General features: G+C 39.8%; 2 protein-coding genes across 7 annotated transcripts in view; one reads left to right on the top strand and one right to left on the bottom strand.

Annotated features, from left to right (window-relative positions):
• The window catches only part of MAP7D3 (MAP7 domain containing 3), a 32,272-nt gene extending 18,942 nt beyond the window's left edge, over positions 1-13,330 (top strand). The window contains exons 11-20 of the mRNA XM_050902063.1: positions 841-986; positions 1,361-1,491; positions 2,074-2,318; positions 6,414-6,549; positions 7,652-7,832; positions 8,985-9,089; positions 9,358-9,411; positions 10,209-10,302; positions 10,796-10,994; positions 12,106-13,330. Coding sequence (XP_050758020.1) covers positions 841-986; positions 1,361-1,491; positions 2,074-2,318; positions 6,414-6,549; positions 7,652-7,832; positions 8,985-9,089; positions 9,358-9,411; positions 10,209-10,302; positions 10,796-10,994; positions 12,106-12,415 — 1,601 coding nt within the window. The 3' untranslated portion in view covers positions 12,416-13,330. The remainder of the gene's footprint in view (positions 1-840; positions 987-1,360; positions 1,492-2,073; positions 2,319-6,413; positions 6,550-7,651; positions 7,833-8,984; positions 9,090-9,357; positions 9,412-10,208; positions 10,303-10,795; positions 10,995-12,105) is intronic.
• Positions 13,331-16,005: 2,675 nt separating this feature from the next.
• The window catches only part of FHL1 (four and a half LIM domains 1), a 38,010-nt gene continuing 36,801 nt past the window's right edge, over positions 16,006-17,214 (bottom strand). For 5 of the 6 annotated variants that reach the window (XM_050902069.1, XM_050902070.1, XM_050902066.1 and 2 more), the window contains one exon: positions 16,006-17,009. In XM_050902069.1, the coding sequence (XP_050758026.1) occupies positions 16,852-17,009 (158 nt within the window). In that variant the 3' untranslated portion in view covers positions 16,006-16,851. The remainder of the gene's footprint in view (positions 17,010-17,214) is intronic. The other variant, XM_050902065.1, reaches the window with a different exon arrangement.

Raw genomic sequence — 17,214 nt, forward strand, 5'->3', positions numbered from 1 at the left:
AAACTAAGTGCTGGCATCTGTCACAATTTATTCAGACTATATAAAAATCCAATATCTAGTTTCAGAAGTAGATTTTTACATCTGTGTATGCTTATCCATCTAGGATTGTTAGTGAAACAAGTAATTAGAAGATACAATTTCTTTCAGTATCTTATGTGTGAAGAGATTGACACTTCAGGTAGGAAAGGTATTTTAGTTTAACAGCTGACCTTTTGATAGGTTTCTTTTACACCACCTATTTTGATTTGTTAATGTGGATAAAGGGCACACATATATAGTAATAAAGGGGTCAGAGAGGGAAAGTAGCATAAAATCATGTTGCACAAATGCTTATTTCACAAGAAAAGTTTGTAAAGTAATGCTCAGATTCCTAATGTAATGCTGCTTTATAAATACTCTTTGAAAAGAAGGAAGATTTCCTCCTTGAGTATGGGGGAAACATGCTTAAAATTTGAACCTGTCATGAAGAACTTGTAAAGAAAGATGCTAAGCCGTTAAAACTGAAGTATTTGTGATTAGATGCAACTTGACTAAAATTAAAGTAACGGTGATGTATTGCAAATTTAGACTTTTTTGGAAAAGCATTTTATTTTTATCTACTCCGGACTGCTGCTTTCAGAATGGTTTTATCCTTGGTGCTGTTGCTTCCAAAGTACTAATCGTGTGGTGGTGGTGTCTGTGTCCATGACCCATTGCAATGTGCGCTGCCTGTGGTGTTTCTCTGTACGGTTTCTAACACACACAATCTTTCTTTCTCTCTTTCTCCCTCTTCCTTTTCTCCTGTTCTTATGCTGTGCACTTGGTTCTCGTTTTGTCTTGTCAAATTCCTAACTTTTATAGAATCTCACCTCTGTCCTCGTTCAGCTTCAGCCAGTTCCATCAATTCCCCAGTCCCAACTCCTAAAGTGCCCGTGCGCAGTCGTAGCATCGACAGATTGAAGTCCTCTGTATCTTCATCTGATGCAAGTTCACCAGATTCAACCCAGGTTTGTTGAAAATCCACAGGAATTAGGTTTGTATTAATTGGGGGGGTTGGAACAGCTCAAGATGGGATCCTGTTTCAACAGTTTGCTTGCTTACTGAAATGTTCAATAGCATTTGCTTAAAAAACACAGTATTGAAATCAAATTGGGATTTTGTGGTCCTTGATCTCTCTGGTATCTTAAAGGCATATTGTTTGCTGCTTATGGTTCCCAAAGTTTAATTTAGGTAACATATTAACTGGGTCTGTGTTTTGGAACATAAAGAAAATGTAAAGTACATCTTGTTGCGAAGTTGTATGTTTGTTGGGGTAGCAGCTACTCTGTCTGTAATGTATTCTAGAGAGTGAGCATTATTTTGGTTTTATGTATCTTCTTAGAAATCAGAGACAGAAAAACCGTCCCCAGGGTCTGGTTTAAGACGCCCTCCCTCGCCCTCTGTGTCTGCCCGTAGAAGATCCCCCTCTCCTGCTAATTTGGTGAAGCGTCCTCCGTCACCTTCTACAGTTAGGTATGTGTCCAGGTTAAATATCTTCTTTTATTCAGAACAAAATGAAGGATGCTTCCTGTCTCAAGACAGCTGTGCTGTTAGAATTTGGATGACCTACACTATGCTGTGTTTATACACAAAAGGACTTAATTTTTGGTCCTATTTCTCTCTTCCACAGTAGGGATGCAGCTCTTACTTGAACCTTTGTCTCTTTTGTGCAGACAAAATACACCCTGGTTTTCTGTACAGTCTGTGCACTAAAACCAACAGGAAGCATGCGAGCTTCTGAATAAGCTGATCTGCCGGTATTAGTGTAGGAATTTTCTTGGATTGGAATCACAGCGTTCATCCTTGATGTGGAGTAAATGGAACTCGGGGCTAGCAGACCTGTTTTGATGTTAGCCCACAAGTAGTGAGTCCAGGTGCCTAGGGTATTTTGGAATCCTGTATTTGAGTTTTATGAGGAAGGCACCAGTAGTTTGTGGGTGGATTTATTTTTAAAAGTGAGGTACATAATGTAAACTAACCAAAGTAGACTGCTGTCCTCAGTTGCATGTTTCAAGTTTTCAGTGTTAACCCTGCAAATATTCTTTATTTCAACAGACAAAAGACTCGCCCACCTTCACCTAGCGTGTCAAAACAAAGGCCACCATCTCCTACTCCAGTCTCTAAACCGGCACCCATCCAACGTCCACCTCTCACACCAGGTGTTATAAACATTACCAAAAAGAAAACTGAAGCAGAGAGCAAACCAAAGGATAAGAGCACAGAAGGAACAGGACAAGAGCAAGGTGCTTCACCAGCCTTGGACAGGGATGTGGTAGCAGCTAGCACAAAGACCAAAGAAGGTGAGTGTTTCTCAGTGACTGATGCACTCTTATTCAGGACATCTCCAGTGTGTGCTCAGACTGGTGAAATAATTTGTTAGTGAGGCAAACCACTGGAGGATAGGATGCTTTAAGGCAGAAGCTGTTCATTGCTGATTATTTATGCAATAATTTTATGTGGTATGACTTTTGGGTGTGGATTCTAGTGCAGTAGTCGGTTTATTTGACTTGGAGGCTTAAGTCAGGAGCTTTCAATATTACTGCTTGTACTATAAGAAAAGCAGAAATCCTGTTTGCCTTTTGGACTTCAGCCACGCTAGCTGAGGGGTCTACTAGCTTAGGTTTGCAAAGTCAACAGTTAAACTATACAAAAATGTTTCAGTCCAGTTGGTAGTTCTTAAAATTGCTTGTGTAGAGACTTGCTTGGAAGAAGTAGTCAGCTACTGGTGCATCACAGGCTGAGAGCCGGTTTTCACAAAGCTAGAAGGCTGCCTCAGTCTCGATTCCAGTGAATGTGTAATCATTGCTGCCTCAGGAAAAAGTGGTCAGTTCACAGGTCACACTGAGAAATTATCGTGGTAGATTAAGGAGAGCCATATACCGGATAAGCAATTAGTCTCCTAGTCCTCTTCATCATGCCAAGTAAGCACAGCCTCTGTCCCTCTTACCGGAAGAATGCCATCTGCCATCTCCAGAACAGAATCTGGGAGAGCCTTCTGATGAGGTCTGGCAGGCACTTCTCTGGGGAGAAGGACTTAGGGGAGACTTAGCAGGAAAAGGAGGGATCTCTGGTATTTAAGCTACGGCCAGCGGGCAGTACAGGGGGTGAAAATCCTTCAGACACAAGGTAAGTGGGAATATATACTTGCTGCACGTTACTGCATGTACAGTTCCTGTTGTGCATTCCTCAGCTGCTGCAGTTGTCTGTGATTTCTGAGGCTCTTCCTGACACTGCTCAGTGTTGGATGTGAAATAGTGTTAGTCAGCTGAAGAACTCATTTATGGTACAGTTCTTTGAGCATGTGTTCCTCTAGAAGGAAGCCTGAGTGTCATAGTCAAATGTGGATGTTTGTATGCAGTTGCACATCCGTCTTCGGTGTCACGTCATTTATCTTTGCAGTCAGAATGTCCATCCCTCGATGCGCTACATTACTGTGATAAATGTCTTGCGTGCCTCAGAGGGGGCATAATCAATTGTGATCAATGTCATCGGTTGGTTGAAACCTCCATAACAGTGTGTCCTATTTCTATATCTTCCAGTTGTTCTGGAACAAGAACACCTGTCCTTGTTCCTTGGATGCCCCACCTGTCTCCTCTCTACACTGACTTCTGGAACTGTATTAACCCAGTTTATCTGTTTCCATTTTATTTTACTGCTAATCTCCAATCTAGTCATCTTTGTAGTGATTCATACAGGGGCTGGGTGAAGCTCTTTCTTTGACACGTAGAAGATAAAGAAATAGTGGGCATGTTCCTCAACATAGAGATGATTTCATTTATCTCTCTGAATATTTTGGTACACTGCAATATTGCTAAGTGAGGCAAAATCTTTGTTCTTAAAAAGTTGCTTTCAATTTTCATTTTACACGTCTGTGTAGGCAGTTCACCCTGTGGGCTGGTGCAATACCATATTCCAGACTGCTCTGAAGTCAGAGCGCACCAATGAATGGCGTGTGGCAAATCAGTCTCTAGGTCTTGTAGGTTCAACCTAATTTCAGTTTTGTGCACTTGTATCTTCATACCATCTCTTCTCCTTCAAACTAAACTTGATTGCACATTGCTGACAGACAGCAATCAAGTTTTTGTCTTGTTTTTTGTGTCTTCCTACTGAAATTTACTGTTCTGCAGTAAAACACTTTTTATTTTTCAGTGACTTGCAGCAGTTGTCATTTCTGGCAGCAGCCTTTCGCAGCTTCTCTTAGAGTTAAAAGGCTTGTTTCAACTTAAAGCATAAGAAGTGCTCCTCCATGTCTTGCCCTGTGGAAACAGGCTGTACGAGGGGTGCATGGAGATGAAAGCACTATTGAAGTAACCACATAGTAAAGCTTCAAAAGTGAAAATGCAGTGGGAAGGTCCCCCATAGACTTGAGGTCTCCTACCCTTTTTTTTTGTTGTTTTTATGCCCCTCGTTCTTTCCATATCTGCGGTGTTCTGAATCGTTGTGACTGATTTTCTTCTATCATTTTCACTACTAGATAGTCATCATATTTCAAGCTATCATTATCATCTTATAACCCTATAACCTAAAAGCCTAAAACCTTTAGGCTTCTCGCTGAGGATTAAGTTGTCTTATTCAATTTTGAGGTGGGGAAATAGGTTAAACCTGACATTAAATGTCAACCAATTTTGATACAGCTGAGATTCCAGTAGTGTTAAAATAGGACTGCTGCGTTGGTGGTTGTGCAAGTGCACCATAGAAGATGGCCTCTGCTGTAAAAAGTGACTCGTCTAAGCTGGCAAGACACTCAAGTGGTAGAGGAGAAGAGAGGCATTTTGATTTCTTCATGGTTGTATGCTGGCAACACTATATGAAACCTCCCTCCTTTAAATAAAAAAGAAAGTTGCAGAATACAGGAAGAAAAGCACATGCAAGTCTTGAGTAGGCAGATCCTGCTAATGGTTCTTATAACTGCAAAGGGATTAAAAAAACCCTCCCTGCTCAGGGAGGAGGACCGCTTTTGACTGAGTTCAAATTTGGAACTCTCGTGGCTGATTCTTGTTTGTACCAACATGACTGCATTTTTGCCCAAATCAGAAGCAACGTGTGTTCTGGGGAGGTGCTTCTTTTTCAGCATTGAATAAATCTAAATATTAGAAAAATTCTCTGTGACTGCACTCCGTCAGTGCTGGAATGCTTTTCCTAGGACTGCAGGAACAATTTTTATGCACAAAACACTGCCGTGATTCAGCTGCTGAGGGTTTACTCTGTGTAATTATGCAGCCCTACAGCTGCAGGTAGTGATTACGTGTCCATGGGGCTTAAGCAGCTTTTCAGTTATTAAAGTTCCTAATGATGGCATTGTGTTTTGAATGATTTGTCTTTAGGTCAGAAGCAAAATAACTGATCAAACCCTGATGTCATTGTTCATTAAAACTACCTTGACTTGAAGACTTCATAAATGTTAAGCAAACATATATGTATTGATTTGCGAAATATGAAAAAGAAGAAAGGCAGGTCCTCACCAACATTATGATGCTATTGCTCTACTGACACCAAGAGCTAAGTCTCTGAATATTCAGATGATGAGTTCTTAAGTCACATTCAAACAGTAATATTTCTAGAGAGTGGGAATAACTGATAAAAATCAGAGTTCTTTCAATATATATTGAGAGCAACTGGATGGCAAGGTGTTGTGTTTTTTTTCCCTAATGTTAGTTTATAATAGTATCTCTGATGTTCAGACACCATAACACCAGGCAGGACATGAAGAAACATAAACTGCAGGACTATACAAATATCTACTAACCTGGTAGTTGGAGCTGGTTTGATCTCCATGTAAATTGGAAATTGATTTGTTGCTAAAATGTGTAGAAATATGGTATTAAGGAAGTCCATTAGTATGTGCCTTCAGGGCCAGATAAAATGGTGATTATTTGCACCCTAAGATACTCTATAAATATAAAGGCATGAATGTTAATGTTATGAAACAAGAGAAATAAAAAAAATTAATATTTCCTCTTTAGTCATGTGCGTTCAGTTTTATTAGGAGGAAGTTAAGTGTATTTCCTAAAGCAGTATTTTTTTTCAGTTTTCTTTTAAGTGTTTGTAAGTGTTACAGAATAAACGTGTCTTTTTCAGAAACACGTTTTTAAGTACTATGGTAATTGGAGAATATCTTTAACTGTATCATCTGGAATATGGCTGGATCAGTGTAGTTGAAATGAGTTGTTATTATTTCAGTGTCAGTGAGATATTGTGGCTCTTCATCTCTTTAGGACTCCCCTTTGGCTCTTACGGGCCTTTAGATACAGGGTATACTCGCTGAGTGATGAGCACTGATTGAAAAGATAGTGGGTCAGTTGGCCAAAAGAAAAATCTCATCTCACAGTGATAACGTCTTTGTTAATTTTAAGTTACTGGGGCTTTTTAACAGCAGTTTCTTTTAACCTTTGCAGAATCAGGTAGCAAAACAGTAGCAGGGACCACCACAGCTGAAGAAGCTGCTAAAATCTTGGCAGAGAAACGACGTCTAGCACGGGAGCAAAGAGAGCGTGAAGACCAAGAAAGAATTCAGAGACAGGAAGAGGAAAGGTAACAATTCAGAAGGAAGGGATGCTTTCAGTGTTGGGGTGTGGTTGGAATGGACACTCCAGCTGTATGTGTTTCCCAAGCTTTGATTTAAGTTCCTGTAAATCTTAATGCAGTTCCTGAAGCAGAGACAGGCGCTAGCACCATTTGAGACGGGACAGGTTGCTGTGTGTATCATTAATCTATATCTCAGTATATACATAATACATAGTCCCTGTGCACATCACTGCTGCTTTTTCCTTTCAGTCACCAGTGGTGCTTTTATTTCAAAACTAGAACATGCTTTCTACACCACTTGTATTTGTTTTGTTTGTATTTGTCTTGAAATAGTCAACCTCTCTGTATTAAACTTTCCTTTGAACTCAGGCAGTGGTTTGATGGTACATTAAATCTCATGTTAGTGATCTGAAATCTGGATCAGAAATGTTGCAGCCAAGTAATTCAAAGTGATAAATCAGTGTGCATTTGGTTCACTGCATAGAAGTTGTTAAAAATTGTTAACTTTGTGCTGACTGACTTTATTCCAGATCAGGGGTCACCTGTCTGTGCTTCTGTGAACATGATGGAACATCAGATTTTAAAGCTGTCATAAACTTGCATATAGTCTGCTATAGATGTTTTGTCAGAAATATGTCATCAGATCTGTTGTGTACGTCTGCATGATCTGGCAGTGTACACCTCCAGTATATCTCTGGAATTTGAACTACAGAAGAAACAGTCTTTTAGGAAATCCAACTAAATTTATGTTTGACAGTGATTAAAAGCTTCATTCATGTCATGGATGCAGGTGGTATTTATTAAATAGTTGTCACTTAATCCAGTTCTCAATCAAACATTCCATTATTGGAGCAACCTGCCTTGGCCTTGACTTAATCAGCAAAGAACATTTATGTACTCGTAGATAGTTTCTTCCAAGTTATTCTGCTTTTAACTTTGACTGGTCTGGATGGTGGCATTTGTAAATCCACACCTGAAAGTATCTTTACGCAATTATTTTGTGACTGGATAACTTAGAACTTCCTTGCTTTCCTAGTCTGTCTCATGTACATGCACACTTTTAAAGAAATAAATATCCAGCCGGTAATCTGTATCTTGGAAACACTAGGATCAGAGAAGAAGAAATGGCCAAGAGAGCAACTGAGGAAAAAGCACGACAGGAGGAGGAACTCCGCAAGCAGGAGGAAGAAAAGAGACTGGCTTATGAAGAACAACAAAGACAAGCTGAAGAGGAGAGGATCCGCCGAGAACAGGAAGAGCAGGAAAAACTTGCAGAGCTTCAACACCAGGTCTGCTTATCTGTAGGCTCCAACTGTGTTCCTCATACAAGCTGCTGACGTGTTCTCAAGGGGCTTCTCTTTGATTTTCTTTCACAGAACAGTTTTGACAAATCTCTGTCAGGAATGATGTAAAGCAGAGTTCATCCTGTCTAGATGGATTTGAGAATGTCTTGAAGTCCTTTCCTTGCCCTAGTCTATGTGATTTTTATTTTTTTTTTTCCCAGCATTTGATAAATTCAAGTGTGGGGCAGAAGCAGACTTTGGAATTTTTTTTAGCCATTTGGGATGCTATTTTGCATACCTAAAATATTTGTACTGAGCCCACTTTACCAGCTTACTGCTACAGATTATAACGAGGTGGTCTGTCTGGAGAGTCATCTGGCTTGCTCTGATTCCTTTAAAAGAAAGATTGGTAGTGTTTCCAAGTCTGCTTTTCCGGTTGCTAAACAGTCTTCCACAGCTCGTATCTGTGTACCTTTACAAAGGCATCCTTCTAACTGAAGGAAGCTGTTTTGCAGAAAGTGTACTTTCTTTAAATGAGATTAATTTTGAAATTTAAAGCAGTTTTACGATGAAATTCTTCGTGTTTAAAGAGCTGTATGTTATGCATAGCATTGACATGTGTCTGAATGTTTCCTTAAAAGCTTGTTTAAGTTTGTAACAGTTATGCAGAGTGTGAACTATGCTTCTATCTTCTTTCCAGTCATACTGGAAAAGATTTTCCAGTGTAGAAAGAACAGAAGATGTTCAGCACCAAGTATCTTGGTAGTAATACCTGACTGCCAAGATTTTTAAGTTAGCCTTGCCACATTTAGAATTTAATTGCTGTCTTGTTCGTTTGTAAATTATCCTTCTTAGACAAATCTTCATCCTGAAGTATAGTTTGAACCCTGAGTAGCTCAACAACATTCAGAACATTTGCATTATCACAATATAGCCATGCACATCGTTTTTCTTTTCAGATCAGTTTCTGAATGTCATAGTAATATGTATTCCATGTCAGAAGCTGGGTAATTGGCATTTAGCTGCAATGTATGGTAATATTAAATACTGATTGATGTTCCTGTCTGTGTTGAACCACAATCTCTGTAACAGCTCTACTTTTGACTCTTGGGAATGAGTTGTGCACTGGGTGCTCTCTTCTTTTTGTTTTATGTTCAGAGAGAAGAAGCTGAAGCAAAAGCTCAAGAAGAGGCTGAAAGACAGCGGCTGGAAAGAGAGAGAATTATGCAGCAAAATATGCAGGAAAGGCTTGAAAGAAAAAAGGTACACTGTTTTGAAAGCAGAGAGGTTTCTCAGCCTAAAATAGTAGTTGAGGTGTTAAACTGAACAGGCAGACGGCCTCAGATGCATTTAAATAGAAGTAGTGTGTTTTTTTTAAAAAGCCAACTCTGGCTTGTGAGCTTTAAAAACAGTGAATAAAGTAGTAAGTTTATGAAATATGAAAATATATTATGATTGATGAACACTTAAACCAGAATGCTGAAATACGAAGCTCTGTATGTCATTGCAAATATTTTCCCTGTTTTAACAGAGAATTGAAGAAATAATGAGAAGAACACGAAAATCAGATCAAAACGAATCCAAGGTACTTCTTTATTTGGATCTGTATAATGACAGAAAAGGCCCTTCCGAGGGAAGGCTTTGCCTTGTGTCCTGTCTTCCTCTGTTATCCTTACACAAACTGGCTTCCACATGAAGTGCAAAGTTCTGGTGCACCAGAATAGTTTTCAGTAGCTTCCCATTGCACACATTCTTCTGCTTTGCTTGTTCGACGAAAAATCTGATGCATTTTTGTTCAAGGCATATAGAAACAACGTGATCTGGTGTTATCACTTGCAGATTGGTTAAAAAAAAAACTGGTTAGTAATGGATTTTTTTTAAACTGTATGCATTCTGCTGGGGCTGGTTTTCACCAGAAAACTTAAATTCCTGGCTTCATCTGTTTCCTTAAAGCAAATCTTGGATGCCCCTTGGATTGCTACAGTAAACTGGATGTATTTTTGTTAATGTAGTGACCTAAAGTTTGTGGTAAATTATGCATATTATATTGAGGAGGAGTTGTTCTTCTCTGAACATTGAAAGACCCAAGTCTTCATATAGCTGAAAATCAATAACTATTTAGCCCACACCTTGGAGAAATGAGGGGAAAAGGAACTCAGGAATAGTTCATAGGTAGGAGATGGAAGTGGGTCCCACGTGTTCCTTTACAGGCTCTGGCTCAGCAGAGCATGTGGTGCTGGGTGACCTGATTGGCTGTTAGCCTTTGGACTAGTGTGGCCTTACTGCTGGGCACAGAATAGCCCTGCACGGGAGCTGTGATTGAACCATTTGGGAAACGCTAGAGGGTAGCGAGTTACTGCGAGTAACGCTCCGGCAATTCAGTTGCAGAATGAAGGGAAGTCTGCCTCTGAGGCTATGGAGGGAGAGGATATTGAAGAGGAGGAAGAGTTGGGTCTTGAGAAGACTGATCAACCAGGTAAGGAAACTTGATGAGTCAGGTCTAAGTGGCAGTCAGTGTCTCAGTGATGTTTAAGCGTTGTTAAAAAGGTCGCTCACGTAATAGCATTGTGATGGTCTGAGACGCAAGTCCCAGAAATGCCAGGGAGGCGTTCTGCCTGAACAGAGATTAGATCATTGCCTGTTCCGTACCACAAGAGACAGTCAAAATGATTAAATGCAAAAATGAGTTGAGAGTGAAATGCAGGCAGCATTCTTTCATTTTACAAGTGTAATTTTAAAGATGGAGAACAAATTTCATGTTGTTATAGGCAGCTTGTCTATAGAGAAATGAATCTATTGAAGCGAAGTGCCTCAAGTTTTGGCTAGGAAGGGTCATTTGGGCACTTGTATTTTATTCATTTAGAATAGCAATTCTGTTACTGAAGCTCTCTTTGTTTGGTGTGTTTTTTTTTTTCCCCCGCTCCCCCCCGTCTTTTTTCCCTGTCTCCCCCCGCCCCCCCCACTTTCAGGAAAGCTAAATGGCGTTGACTTAGCCCAGGAAGTCAAGGGGGAGGCAGAGAGTTGTTTAGAGACTGCGCATAGCTTGATCTCTGCAGAATCTGAGGAACAAGATGTGTCAGAGTTGAAGGCCAGTGAAGTGTTTATGAATGGAGGCGATTTGAAGAGTGATGAGGGGTCTCTACTTGTTACTGAATTAAAGGATTCCAGGTGAGTCTGTGTAGGTGGCTGCTTTACTGTCAGAGCAGTTATCCATCACGCAAGAAAGCTCTCTTTATGTTTAAATTAAGTTCAGTGCCGTATGTAGCGTTGCCTCAAATTTTGCACCCCGCTAGCTTTGTGGTATTTCTCTGGCTTGCTCCAGGCATGTGGTGTGTACATGCTGGCAGTTTACTGCTTCACGCAGAGGCAGTTAGTTCAGGATAATTGTTTGTTTAGATGGCACCATGTTAACAGTACTGGCTTTGCTAAGAAGCGAGACGCGTAGCCAGCAACATGGCAGTGTTACTTAAAAAGAACGGCATTGCCTTGAAATCTTTTCCCTTGAAATAGCTAGCAGTTCTTTTCATTAACAAAACATTAAACAAGAGGGAGAGGGACAACACTGAAAAGGAAGAATAACCTAGAGAAAGCTCTAGAACAGTTTCAGTTGCACTGAGACACCAGATACAACACAAAAGCCTCCCTTAATGGGAATTTTTTTTAGTATTTCAAATTTTATCTTTTTGAACATAAAGCATTTCCATCTACTACTGGAAAATCTGTCCTCTGATGCTTGTTCCATTTGCTCATCTAAATGCTAATGATTTAGAAATGACATTGTGAACTCTTTTTTTAAAGTGATGATAAGTTAATCTCATTCCTCCAGTGATGGAATATAAAGACATTTTCATGATTTTCTTAAGAATGAATGAAAACTGATCGCTCTGATTTGGGTTTAGATTTTGAATCTGTTCTAAATATTGCTAGTTTTCTGAGGCTCAGTTTTGTGTTTAAAAGGAAAAATGGACACTACTAAAATAGGGTTTTAATGGCGCAGAGCTTTAAACTTGTTGCTTGCTTATATCAAATTTCTAGAGCCAGACCTTACCTGAGAGCTATTAGTATAGTAAAAAGTGGCCATATGTTGGTGAGTCGTTCTTCCCCATTGGCTCTTGGAGGGGAGATCCTGCGTGGCGGCTGGAGGAGCGTGGCTGGGAATGCCCTTCAGGATATTCAGTGCTTTGCAAAGTATGCAGGCTGCTAATTGGCTGGCCTGTAATCAGTCTAAAGATTAAACATGCAGAAATTGTAAGACAAGTATCCATTCTTTTTTTTCTAGCCATCCTGCAAAAGAAATGGTTATTGATGACTCAGTGAAGTTGGGCGTTAACGAAGCTGATCATACAATTGGACTTATTCAGAATCTTAATGGAAAATCTGGTTCGTGGACTTTTGAGGAGTTCATTGACGTTGGATTACATTCCAAGTCAACCAAACTGAGCTCGGACAGCATCTCTGCTGGTAACTGTAATCAAAACTTGAATGATGCTGCTACAATACCTTCTAGTCCCAAATTGGCTTTTGAGGAAGACGGTGCAGTGAATTCATTGACCAAACCTATAGATGCTTCATCAGGTAATCCAAGCTGATTTCCCTATCTGTCTCTTCCTCTGGCTAGGTAATTAACTTCCTTGCATTTTACTCTCCTTGCCTTAACTTCAGCTTCTTATTTTCAAGGCACTTTTTCCAATGTGTAGGCCGGAGGGAAAGCTCTTTCTTTAGTGCTTGTAACTTGCGTTCTGTCAAAAGGAGTCACCAGCTGATGCCTTTTTAGGGACTTGCTCTAGACAGCAGCTAAGGCCCGACGCTAAGGCTCTTCCAAAGACACAGCTGAGCCCCTGCAAAGCTCCTGTATCTCCTACCAGCACTCAAGCCCATCTGTTGTGCTTTTAGGCTTCTTCTAAGATGTCTTAGATGGCACGTGTTACTTTTGAAGATACTAACAGTTTAAAAGGTGTCTGATGTAACTCTACAGACAAGACCTTTCCACTCCTAGGCATGTTCTGTAACTCTTTGATGCTGGCCTGCATGGTCTTACAAGGTCTCTTGAGGCTCTGGCAAGGTATTAGCTGTCCTCTCTACTTACTGTAGAATAGCCTTTCACTTCACTGAGGGGGGTAACACCAACCTGAAATTCCACAGACGGTTGTGTTACATTCTGGGAGGAGTAATGAAACTGCACACACAATATTCTGAATTTTCTGAAGGAAGCAGGGCTGCATCTGAAGCCACATGTACTTGAGAAGCCAAACCCCGATGCAGTACAGCATAGCATGTCAGAGGGGCTTCAGTAAGCTGGTTTATGTAAGACTAAACTTCTCTGGTGTTGGAGCTAAACCCCAAATGGACGTACTCACAGCAGGAGATCTCTTTCCGTGAGATAAATGACTGTGTGAACAGTTGAAATGAATGGTAGTGGAAAAAACAAGACTTGCTATCCACATTTTCTTTAAGTGATGTGTAGCACTTTTTTTGATTAAAGTGTAGCACTTTTCTAGACTGAACTGTTTCCTGAGTCTCCTCTGTCACTCTGCGTCTGGTGAATTTTAGTCCCATGGACATAGCTGTGTTGAGACTTTCCTTGAGGCCACGACTAACTGGGCCATGGGAATAGACGGATTTAATGCGATACTGCTGATCACATGTCGTTCTGATCAAAATCAGTCACTTTTTAGTGAAGAAAGTGTTGCCTTTTCATTTTGAACTTGAAAATGTTTAGACATAATATGGTTTAAGAATTATGTACATAACTTTGAAAACTAATTCTCGTATATAAAAAAAGAAAAGCTGCTGCGCTGATTTTGGACCGTAAGTAACCAAGTGGTTCTGTGCTCGCTCCCTGGACGTAGACTCTGACAGTGATGTGGCATACACACAGTTATGATGGTTAAATGTTTTCTTCTCTTTGCTCTTTGGACAGAACTGTGAACACTAGAGACCTGGAAATAATCTGATTGCACTTCAGTAATCCAGTGTTTTATCAAGTACCGAAGGCCTTGTTTTGAAAAGCTGCTTGTTTACCTTTATCCATCTTCAAGTTTGCAAAAAACACCAGGGGAGGGATGACAAACTTCTAACTTGCACCTTGAAACATTTCAGGGAAACTACTGTGCTGATGTTCCTTTTCCATTCGTTTAGCTCGTCGTTAGATAAGATTTCCGTGTTCAAATATCACTTGTTTCCCTTTTACAGACTTTAGAGTAACCTGAGTCTTTCTTTTATTTTCATATCAGTATCGTGTACCGCAACGTGCCACTGGAGGCTCCCCACTTAGCTACTGGCCAGATTTTGCATATTCCTAAAATGGCACTTGATGAAATAAAAGACTCATTCAGTGTGTGTTAAAGCCGAACTCCCTTTGTAATGTTCTAGAAAAACCCTGTTACTCGTTGGTTCATGTGCTATTTAAAAACGCAAAATTGAATATCTTCGGTTGTGAATGGAGGAGAAAAATACCTTATTTTCTAATGTGAAAATATTGGCGGTTTCAAAATGCAGTATTGTACCATCACCAATATGTTTTAATCTATGGGCAAACATCAAAACATTTCACAGCATATGCACTAATATATTACAAAAATGTTGAGTACCTAGATATGTCTGTCATAGTGCAGTTTAACATGTCATGCTTTTAAAAATGTTTTCCTTTTGAATTACTTATTTATCTACACTTACGGAAGTATTATTTTATTGTGTACATAACAGTATTAGACCACCGAAGTCCTGTTTTGTTCATGTTAATTATTCTAAGTGTTCCTGTTCTAGCTTTATAACAGTGGCTGCAAACTGCATATATATTTCCCTTCCCCTGCATTAATTAAGCTATTTAACCTAAACTTGCCTGCTTTTTACAGCATGAAGAGATTAACTAAGCATCTTCTGAAAATTGCTACTAAAAGTAATAATGCAGTCTTGTTCTTATGTCTCCTGTAACAGATATACTGGATAAGTGATTACTTTAAAGAATAGCTGTCTCAAATCCTGCTATAAACCACTGGCCGATACTTCAGTTCAAATGAATCATCCAAATGGCAGCTGTGTTCTCAGTGGTTAAATACAAATGGTTTTGCTGGAACTAAATGTGTTCCTTCCTCGACATCGCAGTTACAATAGGAAACCCTCAGCCTTCTTACTCTTGCTGTTTGTTTGCTATTCAGAATACGGTAGAACTGTTTTAGACTTTAGAGCAGTGCCTTAGGTAAAAGGAAAAATGTATTTTTGTATGATAGCTATTTCATTCTGGCAGAGACAATCATTCTAACAAAAAAGATGCCGATATTTTTTTTTCTGTGCTGATATTATTTGTTGAATGGTCTGTTATGGCTGTATGTAAATATGTGCGCACTGTTAAATAAACTTTGCAGTTGAACAATGCTTTATTTCTGTAATGCTAAACATTACCTTACTAGGAGTCTCCAACCCCTTGCCATGCTGACCTGCCTTGAGATGCACTCTGGTACTGCTCTAACTAACTACTCCACACTGCAGATTCCCAAAACTAGTAGCCTCTTTGGCAATTGCATTTGTGTGGTTGAGAAGGTATTTGTACTAACACCTTCAGATCTTGCTGTGTTTGTACATGCTGATGACGTGTTCATAACTTGAATTCTTTAACTTGCTTTTCACTGTAAGCCTTTGCCTTTTACTTGTAGCACCAGCACCTTTATGTTCTAACGGTGAGTCCAGCAGTGCTCCATGGCCACAGTGGAGCAGTGACCATCAAGAATACAGCAAAATGCTGCCTTTTGGTTTTCTTGCCAGGGTTCTTTGTTTCTGGTAGGTGCTTGTGAACAAAAGGGGATGACTGGAGCAGCATCCAGTTGATAACTATTTCTGTATTTCACTACTGGGGGAAAAAACCCTTAAACCAGCGTTCAGGTTGCTGAAGGGTAGTAGATCTGTGTATGGACAGTGGCTGTGCATAGGTCCTCCAACGGGCTTTTTCACACAGGCTGTTCCTGGCAGATGGTCCAGTGTCAGTTATATATTAAAAAAATTAATTAGTTTATGGAAATTGTTGCTTTGGTCCTCAGATATTTAAGGGCACGCTGTGGCAGAACAGCTGACTCTGTACTTTGCCAGTATCAATGTATGAGACGTGATTTCAGCAGCTCAGCCGTAAGAGGTGTCAATCGTGTAAGATGGCAAAATGAAAAAACAATTTTCCAGACTGTAGGACTCCAAGCAGGCACTAGTCTCATTTTTATTAAATCAGAAAACATACACTGACATGATAGGAGAGCTAGTGTTGTCTGAGCTATTTTTAAGGCACTTCTAAATGCACGTGCATTTTGTTGTAGTTGAAAGATTTACTTCTTGTTAATGGATTAATAATTGTATATAGACAGCCTCATTTAAATGATGTAAAAAAAGCTGATAAGCAAAACTTTAGGGCAAACCATGCGGAAATCGAGACTGAAACAAGTTTATGGAAACTTAACTAAAGCTAAATCGTACTGCCAAAACATTGTTATATGTAAGATGAAGCCATTCCATACACATGCTGCAATTTGGTGTGGTAGGGTAAGCTAAGGTATTTATTATTGAGCTGCTATTAATGGTGTGATCTATGTAATGTACCTGTACTTGTAAAAAGCATAATAATGGATCTCTCTGATCCCGGGTGCAATCTTTGCATCTCTGTTTCTGAGGTGCATGCCTTGTCAAACCCACTCCATTTAAGTGCCAAGCTTAAATGTATACCAGACAAGTTTAAAACTAGCTATGTTTTAGTTTAAGCCACACACAGTTTATGTAGTATGTGGATCTCTAATGCTAAATCTAACGGCATTTCAAGCCTTTACATTAAGGGTTACTTGGAAAGAAAGTTAGATTTGTGCAACGCTACATGCTTTTGTACTGCAGGAGCTTCAAAAGTCAAACCCAGTATATTGAGGCTACTTTAGTTTTTATACTAAAATGGAAAAAGTTAAAATTCTTAACATGCAAAAACCTGCTCCTTTACCAGGACTGTTTTGGAAAGCAGGGCTCTAAAATCCATTTTACAGCAGTTGCTGTCTGCTCCTTACAGTCGTTTGGGACACTCAGCACAGTAAATTTTTCCATTATGGCAAACAAAGCGCTTGTTGGCCAGACCACGGGCACACTTTGTGCATTTGAAACAGTAATCGTGCCAGGATTCATCTTCATAGTTAACCACACTGGTTCCTCTTCCAAATCCTGCTAGGAGAGAAAACAATTATAGGACGGCGATAGTAGCTTTTCCTTTGGCTGGGTTAGCCCACCAAACAGCAGATCCCATTCTTACTGCCTCTTGTGTTTCTGTAGTCTAGACCGTATTTGTATGCCTAAAATACTAGCCAAAATTGCAATTGAACCACGTTGTTTGCTGCTCTGTTTTGCTGCTCATAGAGAAACTGGCAGCGTA

Source organism: Gymnogyps californianus, chromosome 9 (genome assembly GCF_018139145.2).
Source record: "Gymnogyps californianus isolate 813 chromosome 9, ASM1813914v2, whole genome shotgun sequence".
In the NCBI taxonomy this organism is placed as follows: Eukaryota; Metazoa; Chordata; class Aves; order Accipitriformes; family Cathartidae; genus Gymnogyps; species Gymnogyps californianus.